We start from the raw sequence: 27,688 nt of genomic DNA, 5'->3' as shown, positions 1-27,688 counted from the left end.
GTCAATTTGCTGACTGGTTAGAACTTCACAAAAGCTTTTCACAGTACCTCGGTACAGGTGACAATAAACTAAACAAAAACTAACTAAAACATATGCAGGTCTGCCCATGATAGCGTACATTGTTCCTGCAAATATCCTTCAGCTCTTATTCATTCTTCATTTCCATGGTTTAGAGTCATGTCAAGAGTGTTTTATTGTCAAATGTCCCAAAAAAGAACCAAGGTTCTTACTTGTGGCAGTGCAACGTGAACATAATACTTTGAAAGTACCATAACAAACAACATAAAAGAAGTTTAATATTTAAAAAAAAAACTAAAAATAATAGTGCAAAGGCAAAAACAATGTCCCCACGTCTATGTAGTTCAGAGCTTAGTTGGAGGTTTGTAGTGTTTTGGAGGCTGATGTTTGTTTGGAAGAAGCTGTTCCTGAACATACCAGTTTTCAGAATCCTATACCTTCTGCCTGGATGGTTGTTGGAAAGAAGCTGTTCCTGAACCTGGACATTTCAGTTTTCAGGCTCCTGTACCTTCTTCCTTCTTCCAATGGCAAGAGTGAAATGAGAGAGTTGCCAGGGTGGTGGGGGGTCTCTGATCATGCTGACTGCTATTTTGAGGGAGCAACCTTCTTTGGTCCTGGTTGTTCATGTTATTAAGCTATGCTTTCAATCAATTAAAACCAAAACTCTGGAATTTGCTCCCTTAGCTTCCCCAATAGTCTCTCCTGAAAGAAAAAGCAACCCTGTAAGCAAGTCTTTTAGAGGTTTTGATGTTATCTTCTTGCTCAGAGCCAGCTTTTCTCTAATTACATCATCGTGAAGCTTCTTCGGGTGTTGAAGACGTATTTACATAAATGAAAGTCATCATAGACACTACTGATTGAGGCGCCAGGCATACAGTACACGCCATTTGAAGTGCAAATTGAGGGAAAGATAAAACGTGCAAGTAACTGGCAAAATCAACAGTTATATTGCACTAAATATTTGGCCCATGCCTTACTCAGATTAATTTTGCTATTGAAAAATCATTTTGCTTAAAGCATCTCCTGAAAATCTGTTAGAAATTTTCTAAAATTTGTTTTCCAAGACCAGAGACCTGGGTTCAATCCTGACTACGGGTGCTGTCTATACGGAGTTTGTACGTTCTCCCCGTGGCCTGCGTGGGTTTTCCCCGCCAGCTCCGGTTTCCTCCAAAAACATGCATGTTTGTAGATAAATTGGCTTCTGTAAAGATTGTAAATTGTCCCTAGAGTGTGTAGGATAGTGTTAATGTGCGGGGATCGTTGGTCGTTGCGGACTCGATGGGCCGAAGGGCCTGTTTCTGCACTGAATCTCTAAACTAAACTAAAGACCCATCTTGTTTTTCAAGGCCAATAATCATTGCCCATTGCTGACAGTCCTTGAGATGGCGGTGAGCTGCCTTCTTACTGTCTGCTTGGTGTCCATCTGGTGAAGGTGCTCCCTGGGTTCTGTTGGTTATGAGCTACAGGATTTAGATCCCATGAAAATGAAGGGCTGCTGCCATATTTCCATGTCAGTAGGGTGAGTGTCTTGGGTGTGGGAAGGAGAGGGCAAGTGTTGATATTCCCATGCCTAGACCTTCTTGGTGGTAGAAGTGGCAAGTTGAGGAATGGCAGTCAGGGTACACTATGGCTGGTGTCACAGTGGTCAAAGAAATGAATGGGCTGCATGTTTAGTTTAGTGTAGAGATACAGTGCGGAAACAGGCCCTTCCGCCCACCGAGTTCGTGCCGACCAGCAATCTCCGCACGTTAACACTATCCTACGCACACCAGGGATAATTTACAATTATACTAAGTCAATTAGCATACAAACCTGTATGTCTTTGGAGAGTGGGAGGAAACCAAAGATCTCGGAGAAAACCCGTGCAGGCCACGGGGAGAACGTACAAACTCTGTACAGACAGCACTCATAGTCAGGATCGAACCCGGATCTTTTGCACTGTAAGGCAGCAACTCTAACGCTGCACCACCGCGCCGTGCAAAGTCAATAGACCTCTATTGTCACCCATCCATTTTCTCCAGAGATACTGCCTGACCCGCTGAGTTACTCCAGCACTTTGTGCCTATCTTTGGTATCAACCAGCATCCGCAGTTCCTTCCTACACACATAATTTTGCCTTTCACTGTCTATGAATTGCCGTACCGCTACTTCTGATGGGTCGGTCTTATCGTGGGACATCTCTCCCAATTCAAACACCAGTTCCATGTGTTTGCCAGGTCCAGATTTGGTAGCTGGGTCAATGCCAAGCATTCTGGCCAGCGTATTAACAGTTATAGCAGTAATGGGACAGCTAATTGGCTTGCTGCTCCATAACAAAGTGCACATTTTTCACCATCTCATAATGCAGCTACAAACCATTTCCTCTGCAAGATGCACAACTGTTGAACATTTCTGCCTTCCATGTAACCAGCTCCTTCCTCTAACATCAGGAACCAATCTTATGACTTCTCAGTACTGGGGCGGCACTGTGGCGCAGCAGCTGAATTGATGCCTCACAGTGCCAGAGGCCCAGGTTTGATCCTGACTATAAGTGCTGTCTGTGTAGAGTTTGTACATTCACCCTGTGGGTTTTCTCCAGTTTCCTCCCACATTCCAAAGACGTGCAAATGTGTAACTTAATTGGCTTCTGTAAATTGTTCCTAGTTTCTAGGATAGAACTATTATGCGGGTGATCGATGGTCGGCATGGACTTCGTGGGCCGAAGGGCCAGTTTCCATGCTGTGTCTCTAAACTAAACAAAGCTACTCCCCCCAGATGGTGCAAGTCTCCTTTATACCCCTGACATCAGCTTTCATGGGATGTCCTCAACAGACCAAGGCAAAATATGAAATCATAGGCCCTTATAGTGCAGAAAGGAGGCTATTCAGGCCACTGTGCCCATAACAACCAAAAACAAACCCTTTAACAAAAGTACTTCCGACTACTAATAAAGATGACTGCAGAATGGTGGGAAAATAAAGTCGGCAGTCAGGGGTTTTCACCTTTGTGGGAGATTTTGCGAGAATCTGTGGGTAGAAAGGAACTTCAGATGCTGGTATATATCGAATATAGACACAAAGATAGGTCCTGAAGAAGCATCCCAACCCGAAACGTCACCCATCCTTTATGTCCAGAGATACTGCCTGACCCGCTGAGTTACTCCAGCACTTTGTGTTAATCTACAATATAAACAGCACCAGCAGTCAGTGATGAGCTGGGGCTGCTCCTGGTGGATAAGGACACCATACGATTCTTTCAGCTTGCCCACAAAACCATCCTATCCAATGACCTTTTAGTCTTTACTTTAGGCTTTCGAGATACAGTACGAAAACAGGCCGTTCAGCCCACTGAGTCTGCGCCGATCAGCAGTCACCATACACCACTAGGGACAATTTACAATTTTACTAAGCCAATTAACCTACAAACCTGTACTTCTTTTGAGTGCAGGAGGAAACCGAAGCACCCAGAGAAAACGCACACAGGCCATGGAGAGAAGGTACAAACGCCGTAAAGACAGCTCCCGTGGTCAGGATCGAACCAGGGTCCGTGGCGCTGTACGGCAGTAACTCCACCACGCCGCCCTGGTCTGCCTTCAGATTGAACAACCTACTGGATTGTCAGGACGTCAAGAGTCAAAAAATCTCTCTCTCTTTCGGCCGCGAGGCAGTCAGGGAGACTTTAGCCCACTTGAAGTTGGGGCCCAGGAGAGCTACAGAGAAACCACTGACCCTTCCTCGGTGCTGAGCTCCATTTGTCAGTTCCGCATGTCACAGCTGTCACATATTCTGGGCATCAGCTGGCTGGAAGTGTGCACAGAATAGGCCTATTAGCATAACTATAACTCAGTCCGGTCCACTTGATTACAAATTCATTCAAATTAATTAATTTTTAATTTTGCGCTATCTCAACAGTTATAAATCAAGTTAGCTGATCGCTTCAATTTTTGGGGAGATATTAAATGTCTGAGGTGGAAAATGCCAGATCACAGGCTGTGCTTAAGCAATCTGTCCCTCTGCCGCCGAACAAAAGGCAATTATTCCTCGTAGACATTAACTCAACCTTATTTTGAAATATCACTTAAATTACTTCTATTGCTTCTGACAAATGCTGCTAAACACAGAGAAAGGTTTTGATTCACATCAAGTAGCTTTCTGCATGCAGAATTAAGCGCTAACACCATTAGTGACAGTGAGGTTTGATTTTCTTCTGGCTTATTGGCAAAGCAGTCGACAAAATCACAATTTACATAAGCAAATCACACGAGACGACTGTTGTAAGATTGCATGAGAATACTATTCAATAAATGCACTGAAATCCCAATTCCGAATTTTAAAGGCAGAGACCAATTGAAATTACCTCAGATAAAAGTCTATCATTCCTTTCAATGCTGAAATTCATAACAAATGCTGAAAATAAATAAAAAAGGCAGGAACCTGGAAGAACAGAAGAAAATAGATAAGATTTGGGTAATAAGGAATTGCAGATGCTGGTTTACACCGAAGGTAGACACAAAATGCTGGAGTAAAGGGCCTGTCCCACTCGGGCGTCATTTGCGCGTCACGCAGGTGGGGCGCGAAGATTTTGTGAATCCCCAAATCCTGAGGCACCGCGTGCGACCGCGCATCACTGCCTACGTCACCACGCACCATGCGCGCGGAATGCATATCATGCGCGCGTCATGCGTTGTGACGCGTAAATTATGTTGCATGAATGGCGCGCAAATGACGCCCAAGTGGGACAGACCCTTAAGTCAGCAGGTGGGTCAGCATCTTTGGAGAAAAGGAATAGGTGACGTTTCAGGTCAAGACCCTTCATCAGACAAATGAAGATTCAAGATATGGGTTTAGTTATTTAATACTGAGACAGAAGGAAATTTCTTCTGAAGGGTCTCAACCCGAAATGTCACCTAATCCTTTTTTCTAGAGATGCTGCCTGACCCACTGGCTTACTCCAGCATTTTGTGTGTAAAATAGGATTTGGGATAGCTTGTCTGGCCCTTGAAGTCAGGCCCGCTATCATTATGCTCATGACTGTTTCTTTACTTTAGAGATACAGCGCAGAAACAGACCCTTTGGCCCGTCGAGTCCGCACTGACCAGCGATCACTTTGAACACTTCCACTATCCTACACACAAGAGACAGTTTACATTTTTTACCAAAGCCAATTAACCCACAAAGCTGTATGTATTTGAAGTGTGGGAGGAAACCGGAGCACCTGGAGAAAACCCACGCGGTCACAGGGAGAACGTAAAACTCCGTACAGTCAGCACCCGTAGTCAGGATCGAACCCAGGTATCTGGTGTTGTAAGGCAGCAACTCTAACGCTGCACCACCGTGCCACCCCGCAGGGCTGTTCTTTCTTAGGTATCAACTTCTAATCCGTGCCTATTCCAAAAAATTACTCCTTTATGGTTCTTTAAAAAAATGATCTACCTCCACTTTAAATACCCTCAATCTTGAACTCCAGCACAGTTTGTCAAATATGACGTCCCTTATCATGTATCTATACACTGTAAATGGCTCAATTGTAATCATGTATTGTCTTTTTGCTTTTGCATAGCACACAACAAAAGCTTTCCACTGTACCTCGGTACCAGTGACAGTAAACTGAACTGAACTGATAAAACCATATTTACTTGGTTTAATTACATTCTAACTATTCATACCTCGATTATAAACTCCAGCATCTTTCAAAAGCTGGATATTAAGCTAATTGGCTCATAATTTTCCATATTTTCTGTCTACCTCCTTTCTTCAACGAGGGCAATGGATTTGGAGTTTGTTTTATCCTCTGGACCCCTCCTGAAACACAATGAGCTTTGAAAAACTTCAATCCATACCTCCACTATATCAGCATCACTGCAATTAAAGCTTTTGGATGCAGGCCTTTGGGTCTAGGTGGCCTGTCTGCCTTTGGTCCCATGAGTTAGTCCAATACCTTGTCCCTTTTAGTAGGAATAATTAGAGCTTCTTGCCTCCTATTTGAAAATAACCCATCTGCTCTCATTGGGATATTCTCAGTCCACCATTCTGATGCAAAGTATTGGTTTAAATTAACTGGCATTTCCTTGTTTCCTATTATTAATTCCCCAGTCTTCCCCTCCAGGTTCCAAAACCTATCTTTGCTATACTTTTCCTATGTTTATTCATAAATCCACTTGCCGTTTGTTTAGATATTACTTGCAAGTTTATTTCTGTAATTAATTCTTTACCTTGTTTACCCGTCTCGGCCCTTGTTAGTTCCTGAAAAATTCCACTGGTCTTCCACTAACTTTTGTCATTTATATGTGCTCTTCATTTCAATCTATTTGTTGACATCTTTGTTAACTGCTACTGGTTCATCTTTTTCATTGAGTTTCCTCAGTGTTTCCACTACTACCAGGCTACATCTATACTAGTTCCATCTGCCAGTGTTTCCACTACTCTGACATTTCCTTTAGCCTATTTTATCCCTTGAGACAACATTTCCCTCATACCTGTCTAATTCGTTGACTCATGGAGTCAAAGACTCATACAGCAAGTTAACAGGCCCTTCAACCCAACTCATCCTTGCCGGCCAAATTGCCCCATGAACAATTTGCTAGGGGCTAGTAAATTAATTAGAAACCAGAATCTGCAGTTCCTTCCAACTCAAATCCCTCCCAACCTTTCCGATCCATGTAACTATCCAAGTATCTTTTAAATGCTGTTACAGTATTCTACCTGCCTCTACATTTTTCTTATTATGTTGAGAATACTGGAGAGAAGGCCTCTGTGGACTTGTCACTTTACGTAGTATTACGGTTCCCCTTTCTGTACTGGAACTGCTCAAATCATTTTACAATTTTTGAATAAAATGTAGTACTTTTTCAGCATGCAAGATGTCCATTAGAGAGCAAGAATGATGATTTTTTTGAATGACAAAGCAGAGAATTCTGACGTTCCTGACCATGTAGAACTACACTGTTTCAACATTGACACTAAGTTCAGGTAACAGCATGTTTGCAATGACATTCCATTATAAAAGGACACTAATAGACAGACTATTGGCACTCCCTGGAGGTCAGGGTTGGATTATAGTGTGGTGGTTACATCATTTTTAGTTTCCCTTCCACTCTGGCACTACATTGTAGCGGGTACCCATCTCATTGAACAAAGAGCCTTATTAAAAATACTATTTGCAATAAAGTCATACAGTATGAAAACCATCCCTTCGGCCCAAATTGCCCATGCCAACCACCAGGCTACATCTATACTAGTTCCACCTGCCTGTGTTTGGCTCATATTCCTCTAAACCTATCCTATGTATGTACCTGTCCTAATGTTTTTTAAATGTCTTATCTCCTCCAGCAGCTCATTCCATATACCCACCACCCTTTCTGTAAAATAGTTGCCCCTCATGGTTCCTATTAAAATCTTTCTCCCCTCGCTTTAAACCTATGTCCTCTGGTTCTTGATAAAAGGTGATGTAAATTAATTTTACCTGAAACCAATGTACAGTAAGTGATCTGGCTAGACACAATATGCTGTAGTAACTCAACGAGACAGGCAGCATCTCTGGAGAGAAGGAATGAGTGACGGTTCAGGTCGAGATTCTTCTTCAGACTGATGTCACGGGAGTGGGTGGGACAGTGATAGAATGTAGTCAGAGACAGTTATGCCCCTGTTACACTTAAGAAACCTGAACGGAAACCTCTGGAGACTTTGTGCCCCGCCCAAGGTTTCCGTGCGGTTCCCGGAGGTTGCAGGTGGTTGCTGGAGGTTGCAGGTAGTGGAAGTAGGTTGGGAGACTGACAAAAACCTCCGGGAACCGCACAGAAACCTTGGGTGGGGCGCAAAGTCTCCAGAGGTTTCCGTTCAGGTTTCTTAAGTGGGACAGGGGCATAAGACTGGTGGGAGAACTGGGAAGGGGGAGGGGATGGAGAGAGAAAGAAAGCAAGGGCTATTTGAATTTAGAGAAGTCAATGTTCATACCGCTGGGGTGTAAGCTGCCTAAGTGAAATATAAGGTGCTGTTCCTCAAATTGGCGCTAGGCCTCACTCTGACAAGGGAGGAGGTCCAGGACAGAAAGGTCAGATTGGGAATGGGCGGGGGGGGGGGGGGGTTAACTTGCGAAGCAACCAGGAGATCTGGCTCTTAAGACTTTACACTACTGGGCTGGCAAAACTTCAAGGATTCACTCTGCCATGTTATATCCAAATATCATATACGGAAGATAGACACAAAATGCTGGAGTAACTCAATGGGTCAGGCAGCATCTCTGGAGATGATGATTCGGGTTGAAACCCTTCTTTAGAATGATAGTCAGGGGAGAGGGAAACAAGAGGTATAAAAAGGTTCAGAACAAAGCAGAGCTGCCACCGATGACCATGGAAAGGTGGAGCTCACAATGGTCCATTGTTGGCTGTGGCAGAGGTGATATCAAAGGGATATTTGGATGCAGACAGCAGAACTGCAGGACAACTAGGGTGGGGAAGGGGCAGAGTGAGAGGGAATGCAGGGGTGACTTGAAATGAGAGAAATCAACATTCCTATGCTGAGCTTACTTGCTAATCCACAGAATTTGTCAGAACTCCAGCAATTTTGTTTGGAAAAACACAGCTCAGATCCTTTCAACCAAATTGAATTAGATGCAGACCTGTCATTCATTTCACTGAAGGACACATGGGGATGGTAAGTACTGAGCAAACCAATGTTCAGCAATTGAAGAGAGCGAAAAAAAAATGACAATTTTCATTTGCTTTTAGATTAAGTTTTTGCAGCAACGTGATAAAGTTGACATGAAACTTTGCTTCAAACTAGACAATTCATTTTCAGTCAGACCTTGCATTATTCCATAAGTTTCAATGAGGTCTCCCTTCATCCTTTTAAACTCCAGGGAGTACAGGCCCAGCTTATCATATGTTAACCCCATCATTCCTGGGCTCATTCTTGTAAACCTCCTCTTGACTGTCTCCAACACAAGCAGATCCGTCCTCAAATATGGGGCAAAAATGGCTCACAATATTCCAAATGCAGTCTGACCATTGCCTTGTAATGCATTACATGTAATGCCTGAGCATTACATCCTTGCTTTTGTATTCTAGCCCTCTCCAAATAAATGCTAGCCAAATCCAATTAAGGTTATACTTGTCTCAGCCAAAACTGTTCCTTATTCCAGTTTAATTCTGAAATTCAATAAGAGCCTTCTCCACTCTCTCTCTCCCGCCAACCAAGTCTACAAGGACCACATTGACACTATGACCAAGAAAGCACACCTCTGCTTCATCAGAAAGCGAAATAAACTTTGACATGTCTCCAAAGACTCCAATTTCTAGAGATGCACCATGGACAGCATCCTATCTGGATGCACGAGTGCCGATCCAAAATGTCATCTATCCATGTTCTCCTGAGATGCTGCCTGACCCGCCTATTTGCTCCAGCACTTTGTGTCCTTTCTTGGTATGGCAATTGCTCTGCCGAAGACCATAAGAAATTGCAGTGAGTTGTGAACATAATTCAGTCCATCACATAAATCAGCCTACTTGCTCTCTCACCCTGGTCATTCTTTCTTTCCCTCTCTCCTGTTGGGCAGAAGATACAGAAGTTTGAAACAGTGTACCAGTAGATTCAAGAACAGCTTCTTCCTCATTGTTATCATACTCCTGAATGGATCTCTCATGTGGTCGGGATGAATTTCCCAACTTCCAATCTAACTCACTGTGGCCCTTGCACTTTTTATCTGCACTTTCTCTGTAGCTGTTTCACTATTGCCTGCATGCTATTTATTTTCTCTTTTTCACCACCTGATGCTTTGGGGTATGGTATGAATTGCCTGGTTAACACACACAACAAAGTTTTTAATTGTATTTTGGGAATAAAGCAACACCAATAATAGTAATAACAAGGAATTGCAAATGCTAGTTTACCAAAGTGAATTGTGAAGCTTGGGGTTAGAAAAGTTACAAATTGTGGAGACGAGAAAGGTGGTGCAGGGACGCGTTACAGGTTCTGGTCTACAGTTCCTTGTTTCTACATCAGAATTACACATGTGCTGGTGCATTCAACTCCAACACATTAGCACATACAAAGTCAAGCTGACTATCCCTAATTAACCTAGTTTCTTCCAAATGGGAGTGAATCCTTTCCTGAAGAATCCTGTCCAGTAACCTCCCCCCACCCCCCACCAACTACTAACATGAGGCTTACCAGCCTATAATTCCACTGTTTCTCTCTCTAGTTCTTTTCTTAAACAAAGGAACAACATTATCATCCAGTTTCAATGCTTCCTCAGCTCTTTAGTTACCTTGAGAGTTGTCTATCTCAGTGCATTCCTGGTTGGGCTGCAACAACCTGAGCATTTGCAAAGCTCCGCATCCCACAACATGATACAGTGTGAAGAAGGGCCCCCGACCTGAAACTTCACCTCTCCATGTTGGATCCGAATTAGGGTCCCGGCCGATCTTATTTCTTCAGAGATGCTACCAGACCTGCTGAATTACTCCGGCACTTTGTGTCTATCTTTGGTATAAACCAGCATCTGTAATTTTTTTTTTTTTTTTTCCATAATAGACAAATGTGTGTTCGCCCTGCACTCCTTGTCTTCTGATACGGTATGAGGTCAGTTTTCAAGTTCTCTTACTTGTTTTTTAATTTCTCCATGGCACAGTCTCTCCCTGCCTCTTCCACAACAAGTTTCTGTATTTCTGCCCCATGCCTGACCTCAGGATACCCCAGGGCACTGCTGATGACCAATGCACCAGTGTAGTCATCTGATGGGGTAGATCTGCCACTGAGATACAGGTAGCAGAGCACCGATAATAATCCATGTCCTAGCGTAGTTGCCAGTCACTAGGGATGAGATTCTTTCCCACACAGCTTTGGATGCTGTTGCAAACCACTGCCCTAATGAGTGGAGTGGTCCGAGCTGTGAGTAGAACACAAATCCAATCAGTAACACCGTGCTAATGGGCCCCAGCGTCTTGTTTGTGTTTGAGGTCAGCGACCTTACCTATTAGCAATTTGCAGTCTTCCCTCCTGAAATGGGGCGACACAATACATCCTTATTGGTACATCCAGATTAGCAAGCAACAACTTTGCCTGCATGGATTTCCGAGTATCGTGATTTAAGTAATTGTAAACATAGCGCTGGGATTCAATAATGCAGGCAGGGAGCAATTGATCAAAACAAAACAGTGGTTGAACTTCAGAATGGTCGCAAATTGTTCTGAATTTAGGTAGGTAAAATATAGAGTATGTGTTTTTGAAGGACACAACGTTCGTCACAGATAAATCTGAACTTTACTGCCAAATGCTTGTGGACCTGAGGTGTTAATCTGTGGAATTCTCTGGCACAGAAGGCAGTGGAGGCCAATTCACTGGATGTTTTCAAGAGAGAGTTAGGGGCCTGTCCCACGAGCATGCGACTCCATGCGGCAAGCGCGACCCAACGTGGTCGCTTGAGCCATACGACCTCGCGGGGCCGGTCCCACTTCAATCGCCAGAGCCGTATGGAGTTGTGCGGAGCTGTTCCCGACATCGCGCGGGGCTCCGAAAAACTGACCATGTTCAAAAATTACGCGCGGCAACGGCCTGCCGGCCCACAGCCGCCTCGACGCCATACGCACCGCCTCGACAGACGTGCGCAGCGTCTCGACGCTGTACGCAGCGTTTTGACGGCGTATGTCACGCGCGAACCTCCCGCGGACTTAGCTCGAACTTCACGTCACTCACTCGACCTCCGCGCGGCCCCTGTTTCCGGTTTGGTCGCGCTCGCCGCATGCAAGTGCATGCTGGTGGAACCGGCCCTGTACGGGGATCACTCGACCTCCGCACAGCCCCCGCTTCCGGTTTGGTCGCGCTTGCCGCATGCAGGTCGCATGCTCGTGGGACAGGCCCTTTAGATAGAGCTCTTAGGGCTAATGGAATAAAGGGATTTGGGGAGAAAGCAGGAACGGGGTACTGATTTAGGATGATCAGCCATGATCATATTGAATGGCAGTGCTGGCTCGAAGGGCTGAATGGTACTCCTGCACCTATTTTCTAAGCTTCTATGTTTCTAACTTTACTGCCAAAAGCTGCCATGTTTATTATTTATATTTTGAAATAAAAATTACAAACAAGATGGAAACGTTGCAATTTAACAGCAAGAACGGAGTCAGCAGATGATATGATTTAAGCAGCTCTGAGCCAGAAAGAGAAGGCTGTTTTCCTAGGTATCAATTTAAAATGTTTTCAAGAAGTGCCACCTGAGACAAGGTTAGCCTGGAAAAATATTATTGTCAGTTTTATTGCACGAATGCTCAACATGTTCATATTAAATTACCTTCCCCACGCCATTAAGAAGTGAAGATTTTGATAAAAAGTGCAGTAAATGCTTACACAATGACATTGCTGACAGTATGTTGTAGCTCGGAGTCATTACCGGGGATTTAGTCTGAAAAGAGAATCCAGTTAACTGTGATAGCAGTGGGGCAGGGGACAGAAATAAACAATGATGAATGCTCACACACAAGAACATGCGTTCCTTTTGCCACCTAGGTTGACAGAGTAAGTGCTCCCTGGTAGTAAAGTTTAATTACCACTGGCTTAAAGTAATTAAACACAATGGGTTAATCATGTCTCCACCACCAGTAATACAAATCTGTGAAACGGGCAGTGGTCCCAGTTCCAACATGGCCCATTGCAGCTTCACTGGATTTAACCGCTCACTTGTGATTCCAATGGTTTATCCTTGTAATTAAATGCTGCACTTTCAAGTGGATTAATGCTTGCCCACTAGCCAAGATTTTTTTTAAACAGCAGTTCCAACACATGCAGCATTGCTTTATTTAGTTTAGTTTAGAGATACAGCGCAGAATCAGGCCCTTCGGCCCACCGAGTCCGCGCCAAGCAGCGATCCCCGCACATTAACACACACACACACATTAGGGACAATTCACAATTATGCCAAGTCAATTAACCTACAAACCTGTACGTCTTTAGAGTGTGGGAGGGAACCATAAATCGTGGAGAAAACACACGCGGTCACGGGGAGAACATAAAAACTCCTTACAGACGGCACCCATAGTCAGGATTGAACCTGGATATCTGGTGCTGTAAGGCAGCAACTCTACCGCTGCGCTGCCGTGCCGCCCTGTTTCTCTTGACGTTTTTTAAGCTGCACATCGCTTTTTATCCATTTTTTCTAAAGTGGAAAGACAAAAAGGCTTTGAAGGTCCAATTGTTTTAACTTTTCTGACGGTCTCTTGTGGGATGATTCCTGGAATTAGTGGGTTAGCATATGATGTGCGTTTGACAACACTGGGCCTCCACTCGCTGGAGTTTAGAAAGTTGAGGGGGGACCTCATTGAAACTTACAGAACAATGAAAGGCATTGACAGAGTGGATGTGGAAAGGATGTTTCCACTGGTGGGGTAGTCTAGGACCTGAAGTCATAGCCTCAGAATTAAAGGGTGCTCTTTTAGAAAGGAGGTGAGGAGGAACATCTTGAGTCAGAGGGTAGTTAATCTGTGGAACTCATTGCCACAGAGGGCAGTGCATGCTAAGTTAGTGTATATATTTATGGCAGAGATAGGCAAATTCTTGATTAGAATATGTGTCAAGTATTAAGGGGATAAGGCAGGAAAATGGGATTTGTGAGGCAGAGATCAGCCATAATTGAATGGCAGAGTGGATTCAATGGGCCAAATGGCCTAATTCAACTCCTGTAACTTGTGAGCTTGCAAAATCTTTCCCGAACATATCTCACCAATCCTCCAAGATATCAAAGGCTCTGCAACAGCAGACAACAACATCCACCAAGGGATTCTGTGGCTGGGAATCTGAATTCAGAAGCCTTTACCCTGCTGTCAGTTGGCAAACCACATACTGGCCCCCGGGTCCTCGGTCAATAACTCACCAACTGAAAACTATGCTGAAAAGAGGAGCGCAAGTTAAATTCTTTACTGCACAACAACAGTGGATGAAGGAAAAACGCAAGCAAGGAATCTCACTGATGCTTGCAAGGAACGGAGAGAATAAAGCTGGCAACAGTGGAGTCACGTTGCCGCAGTGGTAGAGTTGCTGCCTCACAGCAATTTCAGCGCCAGAGACCCAGGTTCGATCCCGACTACAGGTGCTGTCTGTATGGAGTTTGTACGTTGACCGCATGGGATTTCTCCAAGATTTTCCGTTTCCTCCCATACTCCAAAGACATACGGGTTTGTAGGTTGATTGGCGTTGTATAAATGTAAATTGTCCCTGGTGTGTAAGGTAGTCAATATGCGGCGATCGCTAGTCAGTGCGGACTCGGTGGGCCGAAGGGCCTGTTTCCGCACTGTATCTCTAAACTTAACTAAACTAAACAACAGTTGTGAGAACAACTGAAGACTGCTTTGATTTAAGTACGAATATGAAAACATATTTTGTTGCTCAATTTAATCTTTCATTCAAAATGAACATCATGTGTGTGGGAGTATCACATTATACAGGTATTTTTCTTATGACCAGTTTGCATCATCTTATATTACAGCTGTAACTAGGAAGGGAGACAGATAAAAAATGCTGGAGTATCTCAGCGGGTCGGGCAGCATCTCTGCAGAAATGGAGACCCTTCTTCAGACTGCGAGCCAAGGGAGAGAGAAACAAGAGGTAAGAAAAGATTCAGAATAAATCAGAGCCAGCACCAATGACCAAGGAAAAGTGGAGCCCACAATGGCCCATTGTTGGCTGGGGAAGAGGTGATAACAAAGGGATCTATGGAGGTAAGCAGTAAACCAGCAGGATGACTAGGATAGGGGAGGGACAGAGAGAGAGGGAATGCAGGGGCTACCTGAAATTAGAGAAATCAAAATTCAAACCACTGGGTTGTAAGCTGCCCAAGCAAAATATGAGGTGCTGTTCCTCCAATTTCCAGGTGGCCTCACTCTGACAGTGGAGGAGGCCCAGGACAGAAAGGTCAGTGTAGGAATGGGAAGGGGAGTTAAAATGCCTAGCAATCGAGAAATTGAGTAGGCCAAGGCAGACTAAGCATTGGTCTCACGATACCAATAGGGAAGTGATTCAGTTTATGCATATTTAGAATGCTGTACAATGAGTGGGTGGGCGGCGCGACTCACGTCGCAGCGGCCTCTGCAGTCCGTCTGTCGTTTTTAAAATATTTTTGTCGCGTTTGAATGTTTGAATGTAGTTTAAAGTGCTTTTTTTTAAAATTGCGTATGTGTGTGGGGGTCAGGGGGTGGGGGAAACTTTTAAAATCTTTCCCCTGCACGGAGAACCCGACCTTTTCCCTGTCGGGTCTCCGTTGTCATTGGGGCCCAGCACCGTGGAGCGGCCTCCAACCGGAACGACCTGGGGCTCCAGTCGCGGAGCTACGGACTTACCCACCATCGTGGAGCTGGCCGAGTTTGGAGCGGGAGGAGCTGTGGTGGCGCTCTGCTGCGACCCAACCCCGGGGATTCGGAGGCTCCAACCGCAGGTCTGGTGGACGGTGACACCGGGAGCCCACGGGTCCCTGTTGGGAGATCGCTTTTCGGGGCTTCCACAATGGCGACTTCTCCCGCCCGAGTCGCGTGGTTGAAAAGTACCTGGAGCGGGGCCTTACATCGCCCTACGGGGCTTTAAATGGCTGCGGGACTTGCTAGCGCACGCCGGGGGCTCCAACACCAAGACCCGGAGCGCGGCCTTGCATCACCCGGCGTAGCTTTAATGGCCGCGGGACACTTACCATCGCCCGCCGGGGGCTTTGACTCTGACATCGGGAGGAGAATGAGGAGTGCAGGGGAGGGATAAGACTTTGCCTTCCATCACAGTGAGGAGGAGATTCACTGTAATGGATGTTTGTGTAATTGTGTTGTGTCTTTGGTTCTTTTTCTTGTGTGTATGACTGCAGAAACCAAATTTTGTTTGAACCTCAATGAGGTTCAAATTACACAAATAAATTGTATTGTATTGTATATCACAACCTTACAGGGTAATTAAAAAATGTATCAGACTGTCAAATTCGGTACTACAATTTTCAACGGATTTTTCCAATAAAGAGTTGCTCTGATTAGTTTTTCGTATTTATTCATGATGTAATTATGATTATCTCACCCTTCCTATCTTTTGGAATCAGGTGCGAAGCACAACCTTCAGTTTGTGAAAATGAAAATGCCAGGTCAGGATTTATTTAAGAATACAATCAGGTTTTCATGTTTGCCGGTTTATAGCAAACTGTAATCCGGTGAATGAATCTTCACAAATATTAGATATGAAAAGAAAATCTTATTTGACAAATCCCTCCCAAGAGTTCTTCTTTGGCTATAACAAGAGGAATAGATACAGAAAAAACAATGGTTGTGATAAATTGGACCGTCAGAAGATGTTTGATCTGTGGTACAAGATTATTTAATAAAATTGCCCATGGAATGAGGGCAATATACTGTGTTGGATTAAGGATTGAAAACAGAGTATGAATAAATAGCAAGAAACTATCTGCTGGAGGAACTCAGCAGGTCAAGCAGCACCTATGGAGGGGGGGCAGGAACCGCTAAAGTTTTTCTGCTAAGACAAGTCTAATATTTTCAAGATGTAGCATCTCAGACATGTTTGTAATCCACATTTTAAGAGTAGGGGCAGATGTATGTTTCCAAAATTTGGGTATTCATTTTTTTCGCCGTTATCAGACCATAATTGAGGAAACGTCTTTGAAATATTGATAGCTCAGAGCAGGCTTCTGACATTCCTAGAATAATCAGTTCCGTGTCGGGGTCCAATTTTATTTTTAATGTTTTTGAGAAAATTTTAAAAATTTCTCTCCAAAATGTCTGTAATTTTATGCAAGAGGCGAAGGAATGTTTTATAGTTGCTTCTTGAAGGAGACATTTGTCACAAATAGGAGATACATTTGGAAAGATCCTATTCAGTTTAGACTTTGAACAGTAGACTAGTAGAGCCCACTGTTCATACTTACTTTATCAGGATACAAGAGGCTGAAGGGGCCAATTCTTCATACCCTATAGATATCCAAAGAGGGGACAAAGAGTACCTGATGGGACGCAGACATGTGTAGGAAGGACCTGCAGATGCTGGTTTAAACCGAAGATAGACACAAAAAGCTATACTAAATCAGCGGGTCAGGCAGCATCTCTGGAGAAAAAGAATGTGAGGTTTCGGGTCTAGATGCTTCTTCACTGAGAGTCAGGGGAAAGAGAAACCAGGGATATAGACAGTGATTATAGAGAGATATGGACCAAATGAATGAATGATATGTGAAAAAGTAACAATGATAAAGGAATCAGGCCATTGTTGGCTTTGGGCTAGTTGAAAACGAGTTTCACCGAGACATGGGTAGCTTGTGCCACAGTTGACTCCTTCCACCATTTGCACTGGCCTTTAATAATCTCCTGATGCCAGGAGTTGGGGTTCTCCATACCATTCTAAATGCTTCTTCACCACTTTCAGTTGGAGTAAGGGAGGGAGTCTCATGAGTCAATGGGGATGTTTCATTTTGTGTCAATTTGCATCTTATATCTGTCCATTTGGTAATCTCTTCCCATAACAGGTTATAAAACACTTAAATAGTTTTAAAAAAGTTGAACATGTAATGTGTCTAAGAAGGTATATATATACAGGGACACATTTGGTTGATAATGCTCCTTGCATTAAGTAGCGGGCCACATTCCTAGTGCATCTGAGCCTCCTTTCTACATGTCGGCAAGGGCGAGGCAAGCAGCAGGGTGGACAATCACATGTACCGGGATCTATTGCCCAGTTTGTCTCCAACGTCCCCCTGGTATAATTATAATTTGTCCCTAGTGTGTGTAGGATAGTGTTAGTGTGCGGGGATCGCTGGTCGGCGCGGACCTGGTGGGCCAAAGGGCCCGTTTCCTCGCCGTATGTTTAAAACTAAAACTTTCAATTTCACTCTCTCGCTACGCCTTGCTTGAAAGATTACCAGAGAAAACACTAGAGTTTTCTGTCTCAGCTGTCGCCATTGTATATGATGAGCTATTAGTAACTTCTATCAGTCACCCTCCAGAAGCAGTACATTAATGGGTCCTTCACACACACTCAGGGAAGAAGCCTGTGGTATAAGTGGCACATGTCTTCCGCACAGCTGGCACTGCACCATCTCATCCCCTGAAGTAACGATAGGATTCAAGAGCACAATGTGCTGCTTTAACCCATGTTGACGTGTGTGGTGTTTTAAATGGCAGCTAAGGAACTTATAATAGAAAATAAAAATTTATGTTGCAGCAAATGGAGGGAAGAGACAGCAGCCTTTCACCACATGTTGCTTTAGGGCCTCTTAATCAACGCCATTCTGTCATCTCCCTTGGGAAGAAGCAACATTCCCCGACACTGTCCTTCCAGCTGCCTGCAACTGTTGGCTTTTCAATCTTTTAGCCATAAATCCAATCAGCATCAAAGCAAGTGCAATTTTTGTGCAGCATCTTTTAGCAATTGATTAGTTCAGAACTTCCTCAGAGGTTTGTGGAGATTCAGCATGTCACCAAGTACTGGATCGATCTTGGAGTTATAGAGTCACATAGCAAGGAAACAGGCCCTTCGGCCCAGCTCGCCCATGCCGACCAAGTCGCCATATCTACACTAGTCCCACATGCCCACGTGCAGTCCACATCCTTCTAAACCTTTCCTATCCATGTACCTGTCCAGATGTCTTTTAAATGTAATTATAGTTTCTCCTTTACTACCTCCTCTAGCAGCTCATTTCATACACCCCCCACCCTCAGCGTGAAAAGGTTGCCCCTCAAATTCCTATTAAATCTTTCTCCTCTCACCTTAAACCTATGTCCTCTGGTTCTTGATTCCCATTCTCTGGGTAAAACACCCTGTGCATCTATTCCCCTCATGATCTTGTACACCTCTATAAAATCACCTCTCATCATCCTAGCCGCCAAGGTATACTGTCCTAGCCTGCCCAACCTCTCCATATAGCTCAGGCACTCAAGAACGGGCAACATTCTCATACACCTCTACAGGTGTACTTTAGACTTTATACTTTACTTTAGACTTTCGAGATGCAACGCGGAAAAAAGCCAATGCAGAATTTCTGTCCACCAAGTCCGCGCCAACCAGCGATCATCCCGTAAACTAACACTATCCGACACACTGGGAACAATTTATGTTTTTACCGATTGTTAACAGGTACTATTCTTCCCAATACTGTCACAGGGAGAACGTGCAAACTCTGTACAGGCAGCACTCATAGTCAGGATCGAACCTGGGTCTATGGTGCTGTAAGGCAGCAACTCTACAATTGCACCACTGTGCCACCACTGTGAGGTAACACAATCTGCATCAGGCACATGGCAGGTTTGCAAAGATACAATGACTTTGTCAAAGGAATTGCAATAGCTATAAATATATTGCTGGAGTTGTTGAAACTATCTTTTTCATTCACTTTTTTTTGTTGAACTTATACTGGACAGGAATAATCCAACAAAAAATTCCTGAGTGCGTCAGATTTTCAGCAACTGCGTCAATGGTAACAATTGGTCTGGAACAGACTGCGAGATAGGGTTTTCAAAATTAACCAGTCAACAGGGACTCCAATGAGCGTGCTAACAAGGATAGAGTAAACAGCCTCAATTAATCTTCCTACATCACTTATACAGATTCCCTCAACTAACTGAAGAAATGAGACACGGTTAAAATATTCTGACAAAGCCACTGTCGCAAATAACAAAAATGATGAGAGTGGCAAAATGCATAATTACCCAGCACAGTAGTTGTGTGATTTGCTGCCTCCACTTTCAAACACAATTATAAAATTGACCTTAGTGTAACTCTTCAGTGTAATTCTCCAAAAAATCTGTCCACGGACATTTATAATAAGTGACACCTATTTCATCAGGAATGGGAACACGTGTAAAATTGACCGGGTGTCAAAATGGTTATTCTTTGCCTCACTTTGAGTTAATCTGGTCCATATGTGGGTTGTTAGCTGAAATACCTTTCCAACATTATTGTATCAATACATTGTCACAGTCATAAAGAGGCACAGCCATGGAAACAGGCCCGACAGCCCCCCAAGTCCATATTGACCTCCAAGCACCCATTGTTGCAATAATCCTATCCTAACATATTTTATTCTCCCCTTTGGATAGGTAATGAGCTAGTTATTTTACCTGGGATTCAGAGTAGACATTTATCCTTTGGCGTATGTGTATAATAATAGTTCTGTATTGAATTTTGTTCCTGAAATTCAGCCACCGAAACAGACCTTAACCATGTGCAGTAGATTGATACATCACAGACAGACATGATCTGTGATGTATCAAACTTCACACTCCATAGATGTGAAGTTTTACCCCAATAAGTTGCTTTAAACTTAATTGATGATTATGTGGTATTGGTAAAAATAATAAAATATCAAAGACAAATCAACTCAGAAGTTACTACATAAATGTTTTAAGAAAGATTACCTCAGGATAATGGAAGCCAACTTGTAACCAGGTCAAAATATAACGTAATATGAGGTGATTAATATGGATATAATGGTAAGCAGCATTGTAGGTCCCATGGGTAGAGTTGCTGCCTTACAGAGACCTCGGTTAGATCCTGACTATGGGTGCTGTCTGTACGGTGTTTGTAGGTTCTCCCCATGACCAGCGAGGGTTTTCTCCGAGATCTTTGGTTTCCTCCCATACTCCAAAGATGCACGGGTTTGTAGGTTAATTGGCTTGGTGTAAATGTAAACATGTTCTTAGTGTGTGTAGGATAGCGTTAATGTGCGGGGATCGCAGGTTGGTGCAGACTCGGTGAGCCGAAGGACCCATTTCCACGCCGTATCTCTAAACTAAACTAAAACTCTGAGGACTCAACTCATACAATTCTCAAGTGTCAGTAGCCCTCCTATCATTCCTACCCAGTGCATTTGTGACTTCCTGGATCTTGGACCTCACAAAGCCAATTCATGAATAATGGGAATTTTCTGAGAATGCCAGATGTGACCTGGAACTACCTCCATAATGTTATTGTAAAATTCATTTTTGGTTTCCTCTCACCACTCCTGGAATCATACAACTGATTTAAAAATGCAACCTAAATTGTAGCTGGAGGCACTAAAGCAAAGAGGGTTTTTACAAAACAGGAAGGGTGAAGCAGAATACTCCACGACTCCAATGCTTCTGTGCATTAAATCTGCTTTGAAAACAAAAGGGATTCTACAAACGTGTTGAAACTGATAACACAGCTGGTCAAAAACGTTTCAATTTGCTGATGGGGGAGTTTTTTCTCCCCTCAATATTATAACCCAACTAATTATTACCTTGGCATGTACTTCCTCTTTCTTCATATCCAGCGCTGCACAGGCACTTCCCTATTGGCACCAGCCACTCTCCGTCAGTGCTGCAATACATCCTGGGTGGGTCCTCTTCCTTGGAGTGATTAACGCAGGAACCACGCACCTCCACAAGAGACAAAGAGTCTACCCCAGGCACTGTGTCTGGGAACATAGCCAAGTTCCTAGAAATGAAAGGACACTTCTTGAAGAAGACTCGAACTGACACTAAAGCAACGCAGGCACCGACATCTTGGAAGGCCAAGTAAAATCCCTTCTTGTATATAGGCCCGACCTCACGGACCTCCGTGTTCAGTTTGAGGATTCGGTCTCCCAGGTCCATCTGAGTGAAACTCTCGTCTGCGGCAATTGTGTCAATCTTTACAAACTGGCTCTCTCTGAACTTGACAATATGATCTTCGTCCGACTCCATGTAGTAGAGATTGAATGTTTCCTTACAGGATCCCAGCACCAAGGGGATGCTGTTGCAGTCTCTCAAAGTGAACTTAAGTTCCACGTGGACCTTCTGGGCAGAGTTGCGTGGAATCCAATTTGTCCGCAGCCAATTGTTCTGGGTTGCTTCCATCACATTGCACACCTGGTAGGTACGAATTGGTATGTAGTGCTCATCCACGCCGCTGATCTCCTCCCACTGAAAGGAAAGGAAAACAGTGGTAAAATAATAATTAGAGTCATAAAGTCATAGAGTTATAGAGCGGGGAAACAGGCCCTGCAGTCCAACAACAACACCGACAGGTGCTGGCTGCATGAAGTTTGTACGTTAAACCCATGACCGCGTGGGGTTTCCCCGGGTGCCCTGGTTTCCTCCCACACTCCAACGACATACAGGCTTGTAGGTATATTGGCTTTGGTAAAATTTGTAAATTGTCCGTAGTAATTGGATCTTATAGAAACATATAAAATTATAAAAGGACTGGACAGGCTAGATGCAGGAAAATTGTTCCCAATGTTGGGCGAGTCCAGAACCAGGGTCCACAATCTTAGAATAAAGGGGGGGGCTATTTAGGACTGAGGTGAGAAAAATCTTTTTCACCCAGAGGGTTGTGAATTTGTGGAATTCCCTGACACAGAGGGCAGTGGAGGCCAAATCACTGGATGGATTTAAGAGAGAGTTAGATAGAGCTCTAGGGGCTGTTGGAATCAAGGGATATGGGGAGAAGGCAGGCACGGGTTATTGATTGGGGCCGACCATGATCACAATGAATGGCAGTGCTGGCTCGAAGGGCCAAATGGCCTCCTCCTGCACCTATTTTCTATGTTTCTACGTTTCTAGTGTGTAGGATAGTGCTGGTGTATGGGGGTCGCTGGGACGTGCGGCCTCAGTGGGCCGAAGGGCCTGTTTCCGTTCTGTATCTCTAAACAAAACTAAACTATTGGAACACCAAGAGAATGCAATCACAAGAATCTCATTTTCAGAATCCTCCTGGTAAAAAAAAACTGTTCAGGAATGTCACTACCAAGTAGAAATCAATAGAAGTTTCCAAACCATTTAATAATGCAATGAGCTCTATACCATAAGTGGCTGTGTCATCTGGAAGAAAGTCTCACAATGTGTGCAGTGATAATATTGTGTCACTGATTGTATGCTTTAGATTCATTCATGAAATAAATCCCTTATGTTGACTTTGTTTGATATAAAATGATGGGCAAATGGGTCCTTATGCAGCAGATGCTTCTCCACTGCAGTATAAATTTGCATTTATCATTTTGCCTATGACAATAAGCAAGCTTCTGATTTTGGAGTTAAATTGGATAAATCAAACAGATTTAGCCCCGGCAATGGTAACAGCCCAGCTCCACATAACCCTGACATAGCAATATCAGTTTGAGAGTGATATTCACAGCCCTTTCCTTTGAATCTACAAGCAGCATTTTAGTTCCCTTCTATAACCAAGAAAGCATTATCAACATAGAGCACACCATTTGTCGCCTCGACTACAAAGAGCACGCCTTCATTCCTTTTAGTTAGGTTTAGTTTCGTTTATTGTCATGTGGGGTGGAAGATTGCAACCTTCACGTGGTCCACCCTGTTTCGCCGAATGCAATCAACCTGGCGTGCACAATCAAGTAAGATCAAATAGAACAAGTTGTCCTACAACTTTAGGCTGTGCACGCCATATGCAAGAAGAAGAAGATTGTCACGTGTACCGAGGTACAGTGAAAAGGTTTTGTTGTGTGCTAACCAGTCAGCAGAAAGACTATACATTATTACAATTGAGCCGTCCACAGTGTACAGATACATAATAAAGGAAAGAACGTTTAGTGCAAGATAAAGTCCAGTAAATTCTGATTAAAGATAGTCTGAGGGTCTTCAGTGGTATGTCAGGACTGCTCTCTAGTTGTTGGTAGGATGGTTTAGTTGTCTGATAACAACTGGGATGAAACTATCCCTGAATCTGGAGTTATGCATTTTCACACTTCTGTACCCCTTGCCTGATGGGAGAGGGGAGAAGAAGGGGTGACCGGAGTGAGACTCATCCTTGATTATGCTGGTGGCCTTGCCGAGGCAACGTGCAGTGTAGATGGAGCCAATGGATGGGAGGTTGGTTAGTGTGATGGTCTGGGCTGCGTCCACTGATCACTGAAAGATATCGCACCATCACACTCCTTTTGAAAGGGAATTCACCTTCACGCCACTCACTGACAGAGATTACACTTCATTTCCCTCACTGACATAGAGCACCCTCACTTTCTTCACGATCGTGAAATATCACTTCACTGCCCTCTGCCTGCCTGTAACCACAAATATTCAGTCTATGTATAACCTGCAGTACTTTGCTCAATGGGTTAGATTTTGCATGCAGCAGCAAAATGTCAGCCTCTCAGCGATAACTGCTCACATATCTAATGATGTTTGCGGTGTGAATATTTCCTTTCCTTAGATTCATTTTATTCTGTCAGCCAGTGGAAATCTGCTGTCTAAGCTGGCTAAACTGGCAACTGCACTGAAAAAACTCAAACAGATCTTTACACGTCAGACTTTAGAGATCCAGTGTAGAAAGTCCACACCAACCGGCAATCACCCCCGTACACTAGCACTATTCCTACAAACAAGGCAGGGATGTTGATTAGTTTCTCTGAACTCTTTCTTTCCCATGGTCATGAGTTTAGGAAGGCTTGCATCCATAGAAGGGACTTGTTCCTGGTCTACTATGAAACTATGATTGTTTAATTTAAATATATAGTTTAGGGGCACAGCACAGAAACTGGCCCTTCGGCCCATCGAGTGCATGCCGATCATTGATCACCCGTTGATACTAGTTTAATGTTACCCTACTTTCTCATCCACTCCCCACACACTGAGGTCAATTTACAGAGGCCAATTAACCTGCAAGCCCGCACGTCTCAGGTATATGGGAGGAAACAGCAGTACCCGAAGGAAACCCACGCAGTCACAGGGAGAATGTGAAAACTACACACAGACCGCACCCACGCTCAGGATCGAACCTGGGTCTCTGGCAGCTGCCAGCTGCGCCACTGAGCCACCTTAATTCCTGTATCGCTGTAAGTTGACCTAGAGTTAGGCAGAAGAGGCAAATTCCTAGCCTTAGATACTTCTTGGATCTTTCTATCATGTAAGCATTTCAATTTTCCTACTGTTATATCAATTTTCAAAATAATGGCTGTTCAGGTCACGTTACATACCATCAATAAATCTGAATTACTACTGTCTCAGGAGTCTCAAACAACCAAGGCGAGTATACTACGTACAAATTATATATTCTGTATTCAGCAAGATCAACATGAAAAAGATGTCTGATTGAAATAAAGTATTTAAAGCGTCAATAAAGAAACAATCTGTTTGCAGCAGTATCGTGGTTGTAATCACTTTCTGCATCATCCTATCTGGTGTCCTTTGAGCATTTTCCTCAGCTGGGGATCACTTAGCAAGCTTGACTTTCATCTTCTGGTAATAAAATTTTTAGCCTGTGTTGCATTTGAAAGTAATGCTCAATAAAGGGTCTTCCAGGTGTCAGCAGTTATAGGTAGGGTTTAAATAAGCGGGTATAATGATTCTGTGTTCCTTTTGAACATGATCCAAGAATGTAACCTACTTGTACAACATGCACAATGACATTTTTAATGAGATCGGCCAGAGCAACCTATCCTTCGGCTCCCAGATCCCAGTTCCCTGCACAAACCTTACCCTTCTAAGAGGGGCATTCACAGAAATGTAAAGGGATTTCATAAATAATTGAAACAAAATCTTAAATGCTATTGTTGGCTAACATTGCCTCCCTCCATCCCACCAGCAACAGATTCAGGCCCAATTAGCTTGAGGGGAGGAACCTTCTCAGTTGCTGACAATGATAACTTAATCTCAGGCTTCAAGGAATGATGCTAGCTACTAATGCTAAAAATACTGCATTGAACGGAGCACAGCGAGACAATTTCCACCTCACTCAGTCACCTGCACACAAACATGTTCTTGGTTTCTCAGCTCTGGGTTTTGATTTGGTTGTGTGTACCTACATCATTCAAACTACAAATATACAAGCTCTTTTTTCATACAAGTTTAGTTTCATTTGGAGATACAGCAAGAAAAAACAGGACCAACAATCCCCATACACTAACACTGTCCTACACGCTAGGGACATTTTACAATTATTTTACCAAAGCCAATTAATTTACAAACCCGTACGTCTTTGGAATGTTGGAGGAAACCGGAACACCCAGACAAAACCCAAGCAACGCGGAAGCAGGCCGTTCAGCCCACCGAGTCCGTGCAGACCAGCGATCCCCAAACACTAACACTATCCGACACACACTAAGGACAATTTTCAGGTATACCAAGCCAATTAACCTACAAACCTGTACGGCTTCAGAGCGTGAGAGGAAACCGGAGATCCCGGAGAATACCCATGTGGCCATGGAGACAGCGTACAAACTCCGTTAAGACAGCACCCATAGTCAGGATCAGACCCGGGTCTTTGGCACTGTAAGGCAGCAACTCTACCACTGCGCCATCATGCCACACTAACTGTAAATACAATTCATCAGTACTTCACATAACTCAACCAGCTTACAAGAAGAACTTGATTAGTAAATTGAATCATCTGGGAGTCTTCCAAGTATTCTCACTATTATGAGAATTCTTGTATTGACATAAGTTGTTTCCCACGGTTAACTCCAGGGGAGGAAGGCACCAGGCCACACAGCTTTCTCCCATCTTTGTATCAGAAAACCCTGGGAGGTAATCTCATAAGCTTTACTAGGTCAGAAATAATAAAACAGTCTCCAAAACTCTCTGACAATCTTCAAAAATAGCACTGGAAGGAAAAAATCCTTAATAAGATCCTGGCGGTATTCTATGGCCGAGTGTACCCCCCCCCCAGATTGTCACATAAACCAAAACGATCAAGTCCAGTTATCCCTTGATTATATTTCTGACATCTTCACACAGCAAATTCCCATTTTTTTATTTCAGTGAGTCAGCTAACATCATTTTTATCCTTATTTTATTTAATATCTTCGAGTTATCACATTTATTGTGGTCACTGAAAACTATATCCAAAATTCTATCTTCTTATACCCAGCTGTTAATTTAGATTAGTTTAGTTTGGAGATACAACATGGAAACAGGCCCTTCGGCCCACCGGGTCCACGCCGACCCGCAATCCCCGCACATTACCACTATTCGACACACACTAGGGACAATTTTTACATTTACCAAGCCAATTTACCTACATACCAGTACGTCTTTGGAGTGTGGGAGGAAACCGAAGATGTCGAAAAAAACCCATGCGGTCACTGGGAGAACGTACAAACTCTGTACAGACAGCACCCGTACTCAGGATCGAGCCCACATCTCCGCCCTGTAAGCGCTGTAAGGCAGCAACTCTACCGCTGCGCCACCATGCCGCTCCCTAGGGTTATTGCAATGGGGTGGCATACTCAAACCATTATCGCCCAGTGAGTCTCGAAACGCCTGAATCCGGTGGTCAGGAAATAGAAGCACTTGTGCGATCCTGCTGTGCAATTGCCAGTCTGAACTTGAAGGTTTCCTTCATACATTTACACACACACACATATATATAATTTTAGTATATCACTTATAAAAGCATCATAAATTATATGTTAAAAAAATCACAATACATGATTTTAAATCCAAAATAAAAAAGAATGATCAACGTATATGTATATATCACAAACAACGAAGGTCCCATCATGGTTCCCTATGGAACTCCACTGGTCACAGGCCTCCAGACAGAATAACATCCTTCCATCACAACCCTCTATCATCCATAAGTAAGCCGGTTCTGAATCAAACGTCACAATGGATGCCATGCACCATAATCCTCTGGATTAGTCTACCATGATGGACTTTTTCAAATGCCTTACTAAAATCTATGTTGACAACATCCACTGTCCTCCATCAATCCTCTCTACCTTCCATCGACTCCAGAATAAACTCAACCAAGTTTGTAACACGAGCTACTGTGGA

At 43.7% G+C, this 27,688-nt stretch overlaps 1 protein-coding gene across 3 annotated transcripts in view; it reads right to left on the bottom strand.

Moving 5' to 3' along the window:
- The window catches only part of epha3 (eph receptor A3), a 216,268-nt gene that overhangs the window by 150,486 nt on the left and 38,094 nt on the right, over positions 1–27,688 (bottom strand). For all 3 annotated transcript variants that reach the window (XM_055645049.1, XM_055645047.1, XM_055645046.1), the window contains exon 3: positions 21,211–21,874. In XM_055645049.1, coding sequence (XP_055501024.1) covers positions 21,211–21,874 — 664 coding nt within the window. The remainder of the gene's footprint in view (positions 1–21,210; positions 21,875–27,688) is intronic.

This window comes from Leucoraja erinacea, chromosome 13 (genome assembly GCF_028641065.1).
Source record: "Leucoraja erinacea ecotype New England chromosome 13, Leri_hhj_1, whole genome shotgun sequence".
NCBI classification, from domain to species: Eukaryota; Metazoa; Chordata; class Chondrichthyes; order Rajiformes; family Rajidae; genus Leucoraja; species Leucoraja erinaceus.
Note: the sequence above shows the minus strand (reverse complement) of the source record. Positions and strands in the feature narration are given on the sequence as shown.